This window comes from Pogona vitticeps, chromosome 6 (assembly GCF_051106095.1).
Source record: "Pogona vitticeps strain Pit_001003342236 chromosome 6, PviZW2.1, whole genome shotgun sequence".
NCBI classification, from domain to species: Eukaryota; Metazoa; Chordata; class Lepidosauria; order Squamata; family Agamidae; genus Pogona; species Pogona vitticeps.
The window spans coordinates 18,039,538-18,056,915 of record NC_135788.1 but is presented as its reverse complement, the minus strand read 5'-3'; the positions used below and the strand labels follow the sequence as shown (position 1 = coordinate 18,056,915).

The 17,378-nt window shown below is 45.3% G+C and overlaps 1 protein-coding gene across 1 annotated transcript in view; it reads left to right on the top strand.

Moving 5' to 3' along the window:
- Nucleotides 1-1,320: 1,320 nt before the first annotated feature.
- GAD2 (glutamate decarboxylase 2) overlaps nucleotides 1,321-17,378 on the top strand; it is a 40,900-nt gene continuing 24,842 nt past the window's right edge. The window contains exons 1-4 of the mRNA XM_020801451.3: nucleotides 1,321-1,535; nucleotides 2,532-2,591; nucleotides 2,876-3,022; nucleotides 4,403-4,636. Of these exons, the coding sequence (XP_020657110.1) occupies nucleotides 1,460-1,535; nucleotides 2,532-2,591; nucleotides 2,876-3,022; nucleotides 4,403-4,636 (517 nt within the window). The 5' untranslated portion in view covers nucleotides 1,321-1,459. The remainder of the gene's footprint in view (nucleotides 1,536-2,531; nucleotides 2,592-2,875; nucleotides 3,023-4,402; nucleotides 4,637-17,378) is intronic.

The following is a 17,378-nucleotide window of genomic DNA, read 5'->3' as shown; positions in this document are numbered from 1 at the left end:
TGTCAAGTCGATTCTGACTTATGGCGATCCTTTCCAGGGTTTTCCAGCTGGGGAATATTCAGTAGTTCAACATTCCCTTCTTCTGGGAGGGTGCCCTGGGACTGTGCAGCTTGCCCAAGGCCACACAGGCTGGCTCTTCTCCCAGAAGCACAGTGTGGAATCAAACTCCCAGCCCCTGGCTCTGCAGCCACACCTAAACCATTGAAGCATCCAGTCTGGACCACTCAAATTTGCTTCCTGCACAGACAATCTATAGTTGGGCAGGGGTGTTGCTCCTTCTTTTACATTTCAGAAGCTATAGCATCAGATACACCTGTCCATTTATATTCCCTAAAGGCCAGTGGCATATTCTTGTGCTGCAGGTTTTTTTTAAAGCCCTTTGAATGTAGTCCCTTATCTCCACCTTTTGACAGCTGCCTTTCCTTGTGGATTGTTAAACCTGAGTTCCTAACTTCTCCTGAGCAGATTTAACAGTAGTACCTTATGAACCTGCAAATAAGTTGGATATGTGTGTTTTTCTTGTGGAAAGAGCTGTCGCGACCAGTCAGGATGGCTAGAGACCTTCATTCACTTGTGGAATCGACCATACTATTTCTCCTGGTGGACAAGGTCACTTGACAGATTCGTAAATGCCTGAGAAATGCAAAAAGGAGCCTTCTGGCTCCCAACCGACCCTGGAAGACCCCTCTCTTTTCTTACGTGCCAACAGGTCTGACGACACCAGGCTTCTCCCCGGCCTCTTTTTCCCTCCACGTCGCCTCACGCACGGGCGCGCTCTGTCCCCTGAAGGCAATTTTCCCGCCCTCCGCTCCCCACCCCCACCCACCCCCGCGTGGGTTCAAGGGCTCCTCCGAGGTCCTCGCCAGGGCCCCCACGACGGCTCCTGTGGAGGACAGCCTTGGCCGCCTCCGGGGGAGTCGTGGCTCTCCAGACCCAGTGGCAGGAGCGCGCCCCGCCCCCACTGCGCGCCTGAGGTCCCCGAGGGGTCAAGCCCTGTCCCCGCGTCTCCACTTCCAGCGCCCTCGCCTCAGTCCTGTGGACTCGGAGGAGGGAAAAGGGAGCTGGCCGACACCCTGAGGTGCGCTGAGAGCCTTTCCTCCCTCTCTCCTGCCCTTTCCCGCCCTCGCCCGCTCCGGTGTGTCTGGCGCGTCCAGCCACGCTCGGCTGCTTCGTCCTCGGCTTCGCCCAGCCAGCCGCAGCCCGGTCACACTTGCATTCACACGCGCACGCACGCACGCACTTCGGGACCCGCGCTCCTCTCGCCCGCGCCCTCCTCCTCCTTCCTCCTCCCCCTCCTCCCCTTCCCTGGCTGGCTGGCTCCCGCACTTTCGCACACGCGCCGCCTCTGTCACACACGTACACTCACACTCACTCACACACGCGTGCGCTCACTCACCCGGGCTCGGTCGGTCTGAGGCGCGCTCGCTGCACTTCCCCAGCCCCTCAACCAGCTCGGCAGATGGCAGCTCCCGGCGCGGGCTTTTGGTCCTTCGGGTCCGAAGAGGGTTCCGGAGACCCGGACAACCCCGGTCCAGGTAGGGCGCTCCCCCCTCCTCCGCTTCCCGCCACTCCGCCCGGCACCGAGAAGGAGGACGAGGAGGACGGCGACGACGTCTCTGCCTCCGCCAAGTTCCCCGCCGCTTCCCCCAAGACCGGGTCACCTCCGCCGGAGCGGACTTGGCGGGCTTCTTCCGTGGCCACCTCGCCCGGCAGCGCCGACCTTTTGTCCGCCCTGGAAAGGACGAGGGAGCCGCTGCTACCTGTTCCTCCTCCTCCTCCGGAGACGGCGTCCCTTCGGCACGGATCCCTCGGAGAGGCAGCCAAGAGGACCCGCCTGGGCACGACCTTCGGGAGGCGCAGACGGCCGGCTTCACTTGCGCGCCACGGCGGGTGGCGGCGGCCGAGGAGGGGAAGGGAGGGCGGGAGGGCCACTTAGGGCAAGGCAGTTCAGTGGGAGGTTTTTAATGGCTAACTGGATCCGACCCTGGCTGGGAAAAGGAAGAGCGGCGCCAAAACACAGAGGGCTTTAGGGAGGGTAGCAAGAGGCGGGAGGAAAGCGCGGACACAGGGTCCGAAAAGGAAAAACAATCCTTCTCCCACCCCATCCGAGGATTTAGGATATTGTTTGCCTTTCCTCCTGGACTGGAGACTGATTGATCCTTTTGGATGCAAAAGACTGTGCGTACTTATAGCCACACGCGCGCAGATGCAATCCTAAACGTGTTGAGTTGGGAATAACCCCCCCCCCCCGATTTCGAGGGGACTTATTCCAATCTCAGCGACCATAGGATTTCAATTGAATGGCAATTACGGTAGAACACGAACATATGCGCCAAATCCTAAGCAAAGCTCGGACAGTAGAGAGAGCCAGAGAACAAAGCATCTGTCTGCTCTAGAATGACTTTCTCGGGGTTGGAGAGGGGCAGAGGCGGGGGAGAAGCACAGCTCTGCTAGATGCCGCTCAAAACGTGACGCTTCTGATCCTATATTTTTGTGTTGTTGTTTTTTTTCTTCCCGCCCTCATCCTTCAGCAAAAGCTTGGTGTCAGGCTGCCCAGAAGTTTACAGGAGGCATTTCTACCAAACTCTGTGGTAAGCGAGAAGAACACCTCGGGTTCTCCAAATCACGTATTATCATTAAAAATCGGAACGGGTGTTTAATCAGGAAAACAACTATCTGGCCGCAAAAATTCGTAAGAATCCAAGGATTGTCAAAGTAAATTGAAAGATGATTCGGTTTATCTTTGAGTGTCAGAACTCAAAGCTGCTCGGAATGGAGAAGGCGCTCTGTCTGTGTGTGCGTGCGTGTGTATAACTGTGAGCCTCTTTTAACCTCCGCTGGGCAATTTAGGCTTCGCCCTTTGTGTCTTTGTTAGCGCTGCTGTACGGAGATGGGGACAAACCCATGGAAACCGGAGCTACTAAGGAGGAACCGACGTTGAGAAAGGCGGCTTGCAGCTGCAATAAAAAGCCTTGCGGCTGCCAGAAAGAAGACATTAATTATGCTTTTTTACACGCCTCAGGTAACAGCCGTCTAGATGGAGTCGGGGTGGGAAGGCGAGGGTCAAGCTGAGTATATGTTTTCCAAACGACCCATTTGTCCAAGCACACACATCCCTCCTACTCTGCAAGTAAACTCTTGCAGTGGAATGCAAAACAGCCGTGGTTAGAGCTAGGAAATGTTACTTTTTTGGACTACAACTCCCAGAATCCCCCACCAGCACAGAGCTTCCAAAGTACAACATTTCCAGGCTCTGCACCTGGTTCATTAAAGTCAGCTGCAACATTTCCCTTGACTTCCTTGAAAGGGATGCACAATTCTTTTCAGGGTAAGCAGGTCTGCCTGAAACCCCCTGGTATCCCTCTGGAAAGGGTTGGAGACAACACATATAGACATACATATACGCTGAAACTATATAGGCGATGATATTTCAATCTTGCATCCATTTGGAAGAATGGAGGTGTTTTTTTTTTTTTTTTAATAATCGTGACGCCGTGCAAGGGAAGTACACGGAGGTCCTACATGAAATCTGTGCCTTGCTCTGACCCTTTGGACACAATTATTTTTTTAAAAAAATAGTCATTTATTTTAGGAACCTTCCAGATTGAACATCTGAAATCCCGCTATAGCTGTCCTTGAGGAAGGAGTGATATGCACAAAAGACCTTTTAAGAAGCGTGTTTGGTTTTCTTTGTTTTGCAGGAATCGGAATCAGACTATTAATTCGATAGGTTCTTACCAACAAGTATGTTTATGGCATATAAATCATTCTACTCCAGTAAATCCCTCCCAAACCTTCAGCCGTGAATGGCAATAACCAACAAATGGCCTTCTGGCCCACGGTGCCAGCTACCAACGCTGAAGGATAGTACTCTAGGTTCATTCTCAAAGTCGTCCTGGTTTCAGCACCACAAGGAGGGACAGCAGACAAGAGTGATTTAAATCTGCGGACAGGCATATTGTCAATAGACGACATAAGTGTCAAGATTATGTTAAGGGGAATCTCACATTATTACAGACACAAGGCATTATCATGATGATAATGGTTTTATAACATTTCACATTTCCTCTTTTTGTGGAAAAACTAGTTTAAAAAACCTTCAGATATACAGCGTGAGTATATTTTCCAGCAACACAGATTAAATTATTATTAGAGATTCATTTAATAACAGAAAGAACGATTTTACATTTCCATGGGAAACATGGATTTTATATTTCCTGGGGGGCTATTTTGTTTATGGGATATAAATCTTTCAACTCCAGTGAATTCTTCCCAAACCTGAATGAAGAACATTTAAAAGGGGAGACACACAACAGATTTCGCTTTTACATCGCAGCGGTTTGTTGTTTTTTACACTTTCCAAAACCAATGTCATATTTCATTCCTCTCTCCCTCCTTCCAGATCTCCTGCCAAACTCTGAGGGAGAAGCAGCTACGTTGTCTTTCCTACAAGATGTTGTGGACATTTTGCTCCAGTACCTGGTGACAAATTTTGATCGCTCAACCAAAGTGATTGATTTCCATTATCCAAACGAGCTTCTTCAGGAATATAACTGGGAATTGTCTGATCAACCCCAGACTATGGAAGAAATTCTCCTACATTGCAGGACCGCGTTAAAATACGCCATTAAAACAGGTAAGGGAGCTCACCCATCTTCGGGGCTGAGTGAAAAGCTAGATAAAGTCGCGCCGGTGGGCGCGCACGCGCACCTGCGGGACCTCTTTGTGCTTTGCAGACTCAGAAAGAAAACCGGGCTGGTTTTTTGAATTTATTGTTTGGTACTGAAGTAACGTCGCAGGGTCTGACGTCTGGAGCAAACAGCAGTAATTCCCGATGTGAAAGAGAGAAAAGCTCTTGGTTTCTCGGATTTAAAATATGTGGGCAGGTTAGGATAACTATTTATTTCATAGGTTCATGTTGTAATGGCTTGTGGCGGTCGTAATCATTGAAACCTACGCATTTTCCTTAATTGAATATACACGTCCGTAGCATAGAATATGCAGGCTGCATTATATGGAGAAAGTACCGCCTATTTTGAAATGAAGGAATTGGTTTCTTGCCCACGTCGCTACCAGACTAGGTGGTTGTTTCTTTTCTGTAGATAGAATTCGCGTATATATAAATCGATGTCGAGAGCACTCTGTATACCTACATCTGTTCCCGTAACGGAGGTCCTGATTCTGCTTCCCTACACCACAGAATATCCTAGAACTCCCTCAGTGCATAGCAGGTGTATCCGGAGGCAAATCCGGAGGCAAATCGAATTGGCACGCTCGGAACTGGAGTCTTTGACCATAAGGAGCAATGATTTGCATAGAAATGACTTTGAGTCTTCTCCAGCAATGGGAGGCACTGCGAGGGTCGTTGGGGGCGGGAAGGCAGCTTTGGGGGTGGAGTAGAAGCAGTGGTGCAAGGAACAACCCATAAAGTGAGCTCTGGAGCTTGAAGATTTGTCCTGCCCTTCCCCCCACCCACCTCCACCACCGTCTTAGACCCGTTATAAGAGCAAAGAATCCCTCTGGCTTCGGATTTCGAATTTTGGATTCCTGAAGGCAAATCTGGAGATATAAAAACAGATCCTTCCTCGTTTCTTTCTAGGGACTCAAAAGCCCAGCGCTATGGTGGGTGCCAAATGAAGGGCACGGAGAGGAATTAAAAGGCAAATTGCCTTTAAATTTTGCTTGGCTGCCCAAGTTTCAAGAAATATTTTCTGTGCAATGCAAAAAAAAAAATGCAAACAGCAAAAATCATTTCCATGTGAGAGCAAAGGGATTACAGTACATACAATTTGTTTTCTGCCTAATGAAATGATACGAAGCCATAGGCTTTGTTTCTACCCATGTTTACACGGGAGTAAGCCCCACTGAGCTCAAAAGGAGCATTTCCAAGTGAACACATGCATTTCTTTCTACATTCTGTAACTATAATAGGATAGTTCTTTCTACCTAGAATTGCCATTTGGATTTCAGTCTTACAGTGCGTGTTATTTCTTTGGAAGTAAGTTCTATGAAAGAAGTTCAACACGTATTTCCCTAGGTAATACGTGTTAACGGCTTTGCAGCCTAAATCCTATTATTATTATTATTATTATTATTATTATTATTATTATTATTATTATTATTATTATTATTATTATTATTATTATTATTATTATTATTATTATTATTATTATTATTATTATTATTATTATTATTATTAATAATAATAATAATAATAATAATAATAATAATAATAATAATAATAATAATAATAATAATAATAATAATAATAATAATAATAATAATAATAATAATAATTTTGCTGCTATCTAAACTACAAAAAATGATAAACTAATAACAGTTAAGATGTTAGGGGGGTCAAAGATGTATTTTAATTTGTGCTTGGCGACGATTTTGCTTTGGGGAGTTTCCTTCTTGGTCTTATTTCTGTTTCTTGTTCCATGTTCGGTTCGATGTTCGGCTTCCTTCCTTCCTTCCTTCCTTCCTTCCTTCCTTCCTTCCTTCCTTCCTTCCTTCCTTCCCTTGTTTTGTTAGACTGGCTGGCTTTTAAGAATATCCCTTTCAAGTCCCGATACAAAGGCCAGGATTGGTTGCCTTATTGTTTCGACGTGCTGATTTACGACCGGGCAATCTATCACAGGATGAATTTATCGAATGGCCCATAATACCTCATTTTGGACGCGGTCCAGATAAAAAAGCAGCGGCTCACCATGTGAGGCTGATTTCAAGGAAGTGGTGCTTCGTCTTTTACAACCCGATCCTAACCACGTTCCTGCTGGAAAACAATATCACTGGTTCCTATAGGACTGACATCCAAAGCGGATATAGGGGAATTGCTTTCAGTTTTCCAGCCACTGGAGAGAAAAAAAGGGGGGGGGGAATAACCTACATTTCTGTGCTCCACTTTCTTTGGAGTAAGTCTCCTTAAAACCAGGAGCACTGGCTTCTGAATAGAGGTATATTCTCTAAGGCTGCAATCCTCTGTGTGTTTTTCTAGCATAAAGCATCGTAGCGCTCAGTAGAATTCCCTTTGAGTAGACGTGTCTAGGGTCGAATTAGCGTGTATCTTGATCATCGGCTTCCGATATATACTTGGGGGGGGGTGCTGTTTGAAAAGAGAGCCATTAGGGCTTTCGCTTATGAACGGTTTGGGAGATCTAGCCAGAAAGGCAGACATACGCAGAGTCTGGAAGCCTAAAGATTTAATGTAAATCTTCCTTCCTTCCTCCGAGTTAGGGCGATGAAAGCATTCAAGAAGGGGCCCCGAACCTCCGTTGCAGGAAATGTGTCCCACCGCTAGGACTGTGTTACTGTGGTTTTAGGGGGGTGGGTTACAGCGAAGAGAAATGCAAATAATGGATGTAACAACGTGAGCAAACCGAAAGGTGTGTGGTTTTTAGGGACGGCAGACAGAGACTGACGCAGTTACAGTTCTAGCTGCAGAATACCTAATGAAAGAGCCGGCCCGAGCGGTCGCCCGAGCAGGGCAGCGATGGGAACGAGGCGGGACATTAGTGTTCACACTCTAATAACCAAGCCGTACTAGGAAGAAAGAGCCGTTGCGCCCTGCCAACAAAAATTAGTGTCATTTATAGCGATCCGGCCCCCGAGTGGATCATAAGGACGCAACATGCCCGAGAAATCTTTCAACGCCCCCCCCCCTCCCACCTCCACCCGTCTGTAGGGATTGTAACGAATTAGAGCTGATTCCTCGCTATCAAAATGATTTGTTAGACGTTACGGAACGTTTCCATTACGCCTTCCTTATATTGTTTCGATTCCTTAAGCCCGTAAAAATCCTTCCCAAAGGTGTATTTCGGCAGGAGGATCCCTCCTTTTCCAGATTACTACTGTACCAAATGACAGAAATTCTTCCTGTAAAACATTTTATATCTGGCATGATATATATTATCTATAAGAAAGCACTATTTATAGGTGCAAATTTAATTCTTATTATTATTAGCATTATCATAATAATAAAAGGATTAAATTTGCACCCATATATAATGCTTTCTCATAATAGCATATAGATATAGCATTTTTTATGGACAGGATTTAGTCCATTCCTGTATTTGTGTATTTTCTCTCTCATGAATAAACACAAACAACACACACACACTTTCACTGGATTCGTAGATTTACACATTTCTCATTTTAAAATATGAAATATTAAATTATTTTCAGTAGTAGCTGTTGCTTCTGGAAGGTTTTTATGGCCAATGGTTACACAGTTAATCGTGAATGTTCCCCGCCCTAAAACCAGACTGTGTTTTTTGCAGTTGTCTGTGTCCTTTAGCAGTGATAAACCTGTTGCGCACTCCTTCAGTACCAAAAATATAGAGACCGTGACTGCAGAGAGACGGATGTTTATTTCAGCCTCGTGCTTTAACTGGCTTGGACGAATATCCTAAACACGCGCGATGAAATCCGTTGGGTTTGAAGCAATGGGCGTTTCTTAGGAATAAACATGTAGAAGATCCGGCTGTTTAAAAAAAATTACGAATTTTTACAATTTAGGAACATTTATTTATGATGTGAATACTTTAAGAGACCCAATGTCTGTGTCCTTCTGGCCACAATGAAGCCTCGTCTGTTCAAATGTTCTCTATCAGCCACATTGATAAAGAGCGAAACACTCCAGTCCTAAGCTTCCCAGTTCCTCTTCGAAACCCAGGGGTTCGCCTTCCCAAACAGGCACAGCCGTAAGTCTTGAAGAGCGGTTCTTAACCAGTGGTAACCTGTAGCTTCAGGGACCCGAGAGCAGGGAGCAAAAGGAAAAAGGAGATAAAAACCCCAGCTGTGTATGTATTGATACCTGTTTTTCTGAAGAGTGGGAGATAGCTTTGGTCAGATGCTCCTAGACGAATCCTCGTAGAGAATGGTAACCCAAAAGGGGTTCAAGAACCACTGGTCTAGAATTGGTTGCCATTGAAAGGGGCTGCCATGTCTTTCTAATATCTGAGAAGGCTGCTGTGTGCTGTGTTTCCAGCCACAGTGGGTCCAGACAGAGCACCCTTTAGGCGAGGTGGGGGGGGGGCTCAGGTTTCACTGCAATCAGTTAGGAGGAGGCCGATCTGGATTACGCAGACAGGGTTGCGCAGACAGAGGGAGGGAGAATTGGATGGTGGTGGCCCTGCCTTCTTTCTCCTTCGCTGTTGCCCTCATCTCAATTTTGCAAATTCCGATAGTCTGATTTAACCACGACTGCAGATCGTTCACCATTACAGGTGCGCAGTTTGGGAATGTGTCGCTTTTATGTGTGCCAACAACTCGCTTCCGAGTGACGGCGACCTTATGAATCGTTGTGACAACACACTCCTTAACCGACTGGGGGGGGGGGAGAGGCAAAAAGGAGGGACGCGGGCAAAAGCACCCTGGGGTGTTATCCAGTTGGGCCATTTCCTTTCCCGGGTGTTTTCCCCGTCGCTCCCAAAAGGGCTATTCCATTTAGGATCCCGCTTAGAGCCAACGATTCTCTCTCCTTTCGTGCAGCCGGACCGCACCTGCGGGGAGCATTTCGGCGGAGACTTGTTATTCTGGGGAGCGCAGGGGCTGAGACGCGGAGCGGGGGCGCGAGGGGGGGAAGCAGAGAAGGAGGGCGATGTTGGAGAAGGTGCCCGGGGAGGAAAGCAAGACGAATGGCAAAGGCCTCCGCGAGCTGTGGAAACCTGGAGGGCGCTCTCTGTGCCAGGACTTCTCGGCTGTCGCCCAACAATCCCTGGAGTCAATCGTCCTGTGTAATGATGTTGTTGGGCAATGAGGCACGGGAAGGGAGGATGCATGGCCTGGCTGCAGCCGAGGCCTCCGCCAGAGGAGGATGGAGACGGGTTGGCGCGGATAAGCATGCTCTGCTTGTTGCATGTGGGGGCGGGGGCGCGCCTGGGCGCGCGCCCAGCATAAGGCGCGTGCGTGGCTGGCTGACTGTCATTTTGCACCGTACAAGGTTCGAGTACTGAGTCGCATTCCGGATTACACCGCTCTACACCACTCAGGACCATTTTTTTTTAAAAAAATCTGCCTCGTATAAACATCTTGCAAAAGATGTAGCCAACTAGGGGAAGAACTCTGCTTCGTCTTTCTCTTTTGCTGAATCCTAAAGGTTGTTATTTTGCGTTTAGGGGGAAAGCGCTTACAAGAAACCCTCCGTAGGAAGTAGCACACTCAAAAATTCCCAGTTTGGACTATAACTTCCATAATCCCCAACTAGCATGGCTTCCAATCTCATTGGTTGGGGATTCCGAGACTTGTAGTCCAAAATGACTTTACCAAACTCTGAGAAATTAAGTGTGCTTAAATCGACTGAAAGCACCTCTTTATTTTGCTTAGAATCGAGGCGTGTCTGACCTTTTTCTGGTTTATGAGCAGCTAGGTTCTTGAAATCAGTCTGGAAAGGTTGAGAAATGGAGTAAATCCCCAAAACCAGGACGCCGGGAAACAGGATATACTGCTATGATATGCTGGACTGCATTCTTTATCACGGATTAGTTGGAATTCAGTTGACTTCATATTTGCTTATTTGGACTCTGATTGATTTGAGCCCAAATATATTACTCCATTGTAATAGTATAAGGGCTATTTATTTGGGATTAAAATTCTAGTCGTGTTTAATACAATCACTCAAGGGTGATATCAGCACACTTGACTATTCTTCACTATAAAATTTACAGGCTGGGAATTCGGAGTAAGTATAAATAGGATCGCAGTCCGCCTACGGGTATTAAAGGGCAGGACAACAGCCCGCTGGACAGGAGACAATACAAGACCCATCGATTTCAGTGGGGAAAACTTCCAGGTCTGCTGTTTGCCCAATTGATGGAAACCAATAGTTGCTTTGTTCCAGATTTTCTGGAGGAGAAGCTTGAAGCTCCTTCATCACAGGATTTATGAAAGGACAGACAATAAATATGAAATCGGGGGATTTAGATGCCCGCATCTGTGAGCGCGGCAGTTCGAGGCCTTCTCTGTCTACTCCGATGTAAGCCCCGTTGTGTTCAGTCGGTCTGTTTAAGGACAAGTGTTTCAGTTCAGCGGTTTCTTTTTGACGAAACTGCAATGCTGCCCCTAAGGCCCTTCGGCCAGACTCACTAGGCACACATGGGGTGGTGCTCTACTCAACCTTTTGAGCTTGTATTGAAAAGCGAGTCTTACTGGGTTCGGTGGGGCTTTTACTCAGGGGGAGGTACCTCTAGGGTTAAGGCCTTTTTTGCGCTTTATTTCCAAGAACCACTGGAATATGTGTTAGAAACCTAGAGAAGTTCAACTTCCAATGGACGGTGGGATCTCATGGGAGAATTCACATAAAACAAAAGCAAAGAAAGCTGTCTATTGGAGGGGGAGGCAACTGAAGTAATGGGAGCTGTACATTGTAGTTTGAATGACTGGGCCCATTGACATCAATGAGAGCTGTAGAAAAGCTAGGAAAACATTCCTAGAGGCACTGCAGTAGGTGGCAGAAACAGAAATGCCATTTATTGATCTTCTTGTGTTATTATCTTAAATACCAGTTTTGCTGTTTGCTTTAGAGTTTTTGAGCTCCCTCTGGCCACAGGGCTTGAAATGGTTGAAAATAATGGTTTCTCTGTTTTATTATTTATTTCCGCAGCACCCCATCATGTCATTGGTCATTCACCACTTCCAGTGTTTCCCATTGACCTTCTCCTGCACTCATTCTTTCAAAGGCTTCCTCTTGTCCCTTTCCTGCAGCTTGCGTTCCATTGCGCCAAGCAGCCTGTGAAACATTCCCACCACTCTAGTCCCGATGATGTCAGGGATGGCCTATTTGACCGTCATTGGATGGGGGAAAGCACATGTCCTGTTCAGCTCTTGCAGAGGCAGAGAATCTATAGCTTCTAGAGGTTGTTGTAGTGTGGCTTATCTGAAAGCTGGGGAAACTAAAACTCCCAGAATCCCTCAGCTGGTCTGGCCGTGGGATTCTGGGTAGTCCCCCAAAGTAACCTCCCTCATCCTGTTATTAGCAAAGGTCTGTGAGGCTTAGGCACATGCACATCCTTTCTAAGTAGGACCATCACTGGCACCGAGTATTTGGGGAGCACCCATGGGCTGTGGGGTGTTACCTGGAAGCAAACTAAATTTCCTGTAACCTTCTATGTAGCATTGCACCTGGACATTGTGGGAAAATATAACATCTCCTCTCTATCCACCCACATAAAGCACCATGATGTTGAGTGTTCTAACATGCCCCAATGAGATGGTACTTGGGAAATTCCAGTGACTTTGCCGTCTGGGGAAACACCCAGTAGGATCTCAAGTTTGAGGAATCCGTGGGCTCACTTGGTGGAGGGCCCCACAAACTTGGTGCAGAGTGTGCCTTAATAGCAACAGTTTTCTTTGTATACTGTGTTCCTCTTTGGTTTTTGCTTGAGAATAGGCTGTATTTCTATTGAAAACATGGACATACACGGGGCCTGACCAGATCTAGGAAATCCGGGAGGTGCGAGCTTCATCTTCCAGAATCCCACAGGCAGCATGGATTGGCCGCACTCTCTGTGGGATTGGGTACAATTCAAAAACAAGTCTTTTCTGGGCTTGAGACACTTAAGGGTCAACCTGGGGATAAATGTACTATGTTTTCTTCAGATGAGCTCTCCCAAGTGGTAAAGAATACTTGCTTATTATAGAACATGATTTTTCATTACTTATGTATCTTGCATTTAGTGTGATCACTAGAAAATAAACACAGGCTTAATTTGCAAGTCTGATTGGCAGAGCATGTAAATTCCAGGAAATTATGGCCAAAGAGGAAAGAGAGGTTGGCTGTAGGGAACATATATTTAGGGAACATATATTTCCTTTAACACCTGGCTTGTCCCTGAGACATTCATATTCAGTGGTTTGCTTGGAGCCAAGGCTTGCAGGGTCAAAACTTGGACTTTCTGAGTAGAAATACTATGATATACAGTAATCTCTTCCAGACTTCCCTGTTGCCCTTGATCTTACCTGCAGTTCTCACCGGAGATGCGAGAAAAATAGAATAGTATATTCTTGCAAACTACCCCTGTTATGATGCAAAGTATCGGAGAGTAATTAGCTCTAAATGGGCAATTACGAACCATTCACTTTACAAAAGACCTGTTCCTTATGTGTTGATGTGCACTGATGCAGCTGCCTGCACTTTTAGCCTCTGGCTATGAGAACTGTCATAATGAACATCCCGTCTCCTCATTTACTACTGCACAACTTGACGTATTTGTTTCTTTGAACTGTCCTGCCGCTTACATATCTTCTATATGGTATTGTCTCACTTCTCCTCTGTAACATGTGGAAGCCAATCCTTTGACTTCCTGATTGGTCTTGTCAAGCCTTAGAAAGCAGGGGGTTAGTCTACCTTGAAAAGTAGGTGGAAGTGAGGAAGGGAAGAACAACTAATGTGCATGCATGCCATCCAAATGAAATCCTATCTCAATACATTTGATTAGAGAGGAAGTCAATACAGTATAAAGTAGACAGTGTGTGAATGGATGAGTGCGTCTAGAGCAGCATTAGCCCTGTCCTTTTTTTTAAAATTGGCCTTGGTCACCACTATCCCATAGTCCTTTGAAGCTTACCAGCAAGAGAATGTAGGCCCTTCAGATGAAAAAGCCTCCCCCATCTCTGAGTAAAATGTTGAACTAGGACCCAGCTTTGAACTTGGACATCACTCAGCCTCAAAGCCCACTCAGTGACCACCAGCTACTCTCCATCACTTAGCCTAATCTACCTTTCTGTCTTCTTTATCTGGGGGTAAAACACATGGGTGACAAACTATTTTAGGTCACCTTGAGCACTGTAGCGGAAGGACAGGATGAATTCAAAACAAAGGAAGATCAGGTAGGAGAACTAAGGGAAGTCCTGCCTGATACTGGAAAGGAAGATGTGTATATTTTTATTTCTTTAGCTTCTCTGACTATTACAAAGAGCCTATATCCAGAACAATCAATATAACTTTGGGTAAAGTAGGAAAGGTAGAAGGGTTAGGTTTTGACTTCATTTATAAAAGAATAATGGGGTTTATTGCCATACCCTGTCCTGTTCATTAGCTTCACCCACACAATATACTTAGAGCTTATTATTTGTACATTGTACTTGGAAAACAGATTTTAATATTCAGTAATGAATTTACTGTTACTGTGCGTGTGTGTGTGCCTGTATGACTCATGTAAGATTCTTAGAGGATGATAATTTCTCTTTATGTTTTTGCATGTCTTTTCTTAATAGCACTGCCATGTGTCCTACTTCTCTTGCAGGTAGTCATGTTCAAAATCCCTAAGTTAAAGCTGGTTTCTTTCTTTTTTTGGTTTTTTTTAATAAATGCATCTAAATCAGTCACTTATCTTTCTCCTTATTGGTATCAGAAGTGACTTTGTATGCAGTTTTTCATGTTTCATGATTGTTCTAATAGCTTCAGAAACCATTTCAGAAGCAAATTTTCAAAAAGGTTCTGAAACAGCCCAGAAGGCAATAAAACTGACCCCATCAGTCTAGGGTGGGCAAACAGCAGCCTTCCAGATGTTGTTGAACTTCATATCCCAGCATTCCTCACAGTTGGCTATCCTGGCAAGGGCTGATGAGAGTAGCAGTCCAGCAACCACATCTGGCAACCCACACTTTGCAACCCACACTCAATGTAAATGGACTAATCAGTCCATAGAATATTTCCTCATGAATCATTTTGACACAACAATGACGTTGACTTCAATCAAGCTTATTTAAAATCACAATTACCAGGAAATTCAGCTATTTCTAATTGGACATGTCCTGACAATGGAGAAATGATATGTATTTCTGACGCCCGGGCAATTCTCACTCTCTGACTCTTCTGCAAAGCGGTCTGCAAAGGGTTCCATTTCCTCATTTCATCCTGTCGCTTATAATCTTTAGCTATTCATCATGGAGGTTATTACAAGCCACGGCAAGCTTCTCAGCTGGTACGCCCGCTTCTGGCTTTGAAATATAGCATTTATTGACAACATGTGGCATGTGAACAAAGAGCTTCAAAGAGCTGCTGCTAAAAGGCACCACTGACTTCATTTTAAAGGGAAGGAGAAAATGCAGTTGGAAACAATATGTTGTTTCATTATTTCAGTTTCCTTAGGCTGCAATTAAACAGAAAACTTTCCCTAGAAATAATAATCTTAGGATTGCAGAGCTGGAAGGGTCCCTCTGGATCATCAAATCCAGCCCTTGACAAGGAGGCAGAGTGGGGAATCAAACTCTTAACCTCTGACTCCACAGCCAGGTATCTAAGCCATTGAGCTATACAGTCCTTGTGCAGGTCTGGATTAACCATTGCCCAATAGACCTGAATCCCAAGACAGTTGTGCCTCCTGTTTGAAGCACCACAACTGTAGACTCACTTCTGGTAATAAGACACATTTTTATATTGTGTAACTTGCCATTTCCCTTTGTTAAACCCCTCAAGCTTTGCACACTTTGTCTTTTCCTGAGCCACGGGGGGGAGGGGGGACGGGACCTTTGCAATAACACTGGCAAATGGGTGGCCCTCCAGATGTTATTGGAATTCCTACCAGCCCTAGCAAACATAGTCGGCAGCAAAGGATGGTGGGAGTTGTGGTTCAATAGCCTCCTGTGGGTCAGACATTCATCAGCTCTGTTTAAAAATGTTAATTATAGGAGGACATCCTGAGAACTTGTAAGTGCTAAGGCAGCAGAAATTAGTTAGGATCAAGTTCCAATGATTAGTAAGAAAATTGTTGCTAACTTCCTGTGGATTGTGCACATAAGGGTTAGTATTCTGTTGTCTAAAGAATGGAAGGGCAATCAGGTAAGCTTTGCCACCACCATTCCGGCACGTCTCAGTCATGGGCTAGTTCTTGGACTAGTTGCAAGACTGGTCACACAACAGATTGTGCAATGGAAAATACGCTGGAACAGGGGGAACACCTACACAATTGTCCTTCCATTCTGCATTTTGATAATAGGGTACTGACCAAAGTTTTGCAGCAATTGGTCTGTACACAATTGTACAGAACCAACAGATGTTTTATGGATGCAAATACAAGCACGGGCAATTTATGTTTTATAGCGACATCAGTCAGTTCTTCCTCTTCCTCTTCTCCCTCCCTCTCTCCTTTTCCCCTCCCACCCCTATTTTCTGGGTTATAAATTCTGGTTATAAATTCCGATATTTGTTTTTCAACTACCTTGGAAAGTGTCTTGTACAAAAGACCAGCCTAACTGACCAATTAACATTCTTCATTAATGACAAGACCTAAGGGCATATCACTTTATATAGCAAAACAGCATGCTATTTCCAGTAATTCAGCTGTAGCCCACAGAAGATCAAGGGATATTTCCAAGGTAGATATTTAATACCAGCATATAATTCTTCCAACACAGCATCATCAACCATTTGTTTGATTAGAAACACAAGCATGGAAATGTGAATTGTTTGTTATCTGCCAGCAGGGTATACACAGTTGGTTTTGTTGTCATCACTGTTGTTTTGTTGTTCAGGGAAGCAAGAAAGAACATGTATGTCACGTACTGTGAGAAAAGCAATGCAGCAATCTAAAGATCAACTTACACTGTTACAATTCATCGTTAGCCAGGCCACCAAGTGCGAGAGAACAAGCTCTCTCCTTTAGTAACACATAAGGCCATGGAGAAGCTGGTTCACATACAGTTACTCATTAAATGTAAGCATCTGGAACAGTAGGAATTAGCCTTCCCTAATCTGGTACCCTCCAAATATGTTGGATGACAACTCTCAGAATCCTCCAGCCAGGATAAGACAAGGAGTTACTGCACATGATTCTAGTGCTAGAAATACTTAGACAAGCAGCCGATGTTCATGCTGCGACAGTTTAAAACACTACAGCAAATGATGCCTAAGATGTGATTTCTTCTTTCATGATGAGTAAATGATTTCCAGGACTTTGTCTGGATTTGTCTGGAGTAAGAACAATGAGCTTGGAAAAGTTTTTTTTTAACAACAATTCTCTGACTTGGAGATTCTGGAAATGTTCATTCAAAGAAATAATTTCTCCAAGCTCTGAGCTGGGTGTGCTACACAGACTTTCATGTGCCCCTGAATGGTCCTGGTAGAAACCACTGCCTTGTTTTTAATGGTAAATCTGAGACAACTCTCCAGTTCATGTCTGAATATACAATATCAGAGGGGAGAAACATTTTGACTATCTCAGACCAAAAATTAGGCTACTCCTACTGAGGAGGTTGAGTCAGGTTCCAGAATGGATGGATCTATTATGTCAGATTGGTTATTGTTTTAATACTTTGATAGACCAGCAACATGGCTAGGACTGTATCTCAAATCATGGTTGGAACAAAAACATTACTAGTCCTACCTTGTGACAACAGTAAATCTTCTCTTCCCATTTTAATCTAGGGAGGCTAGGGGA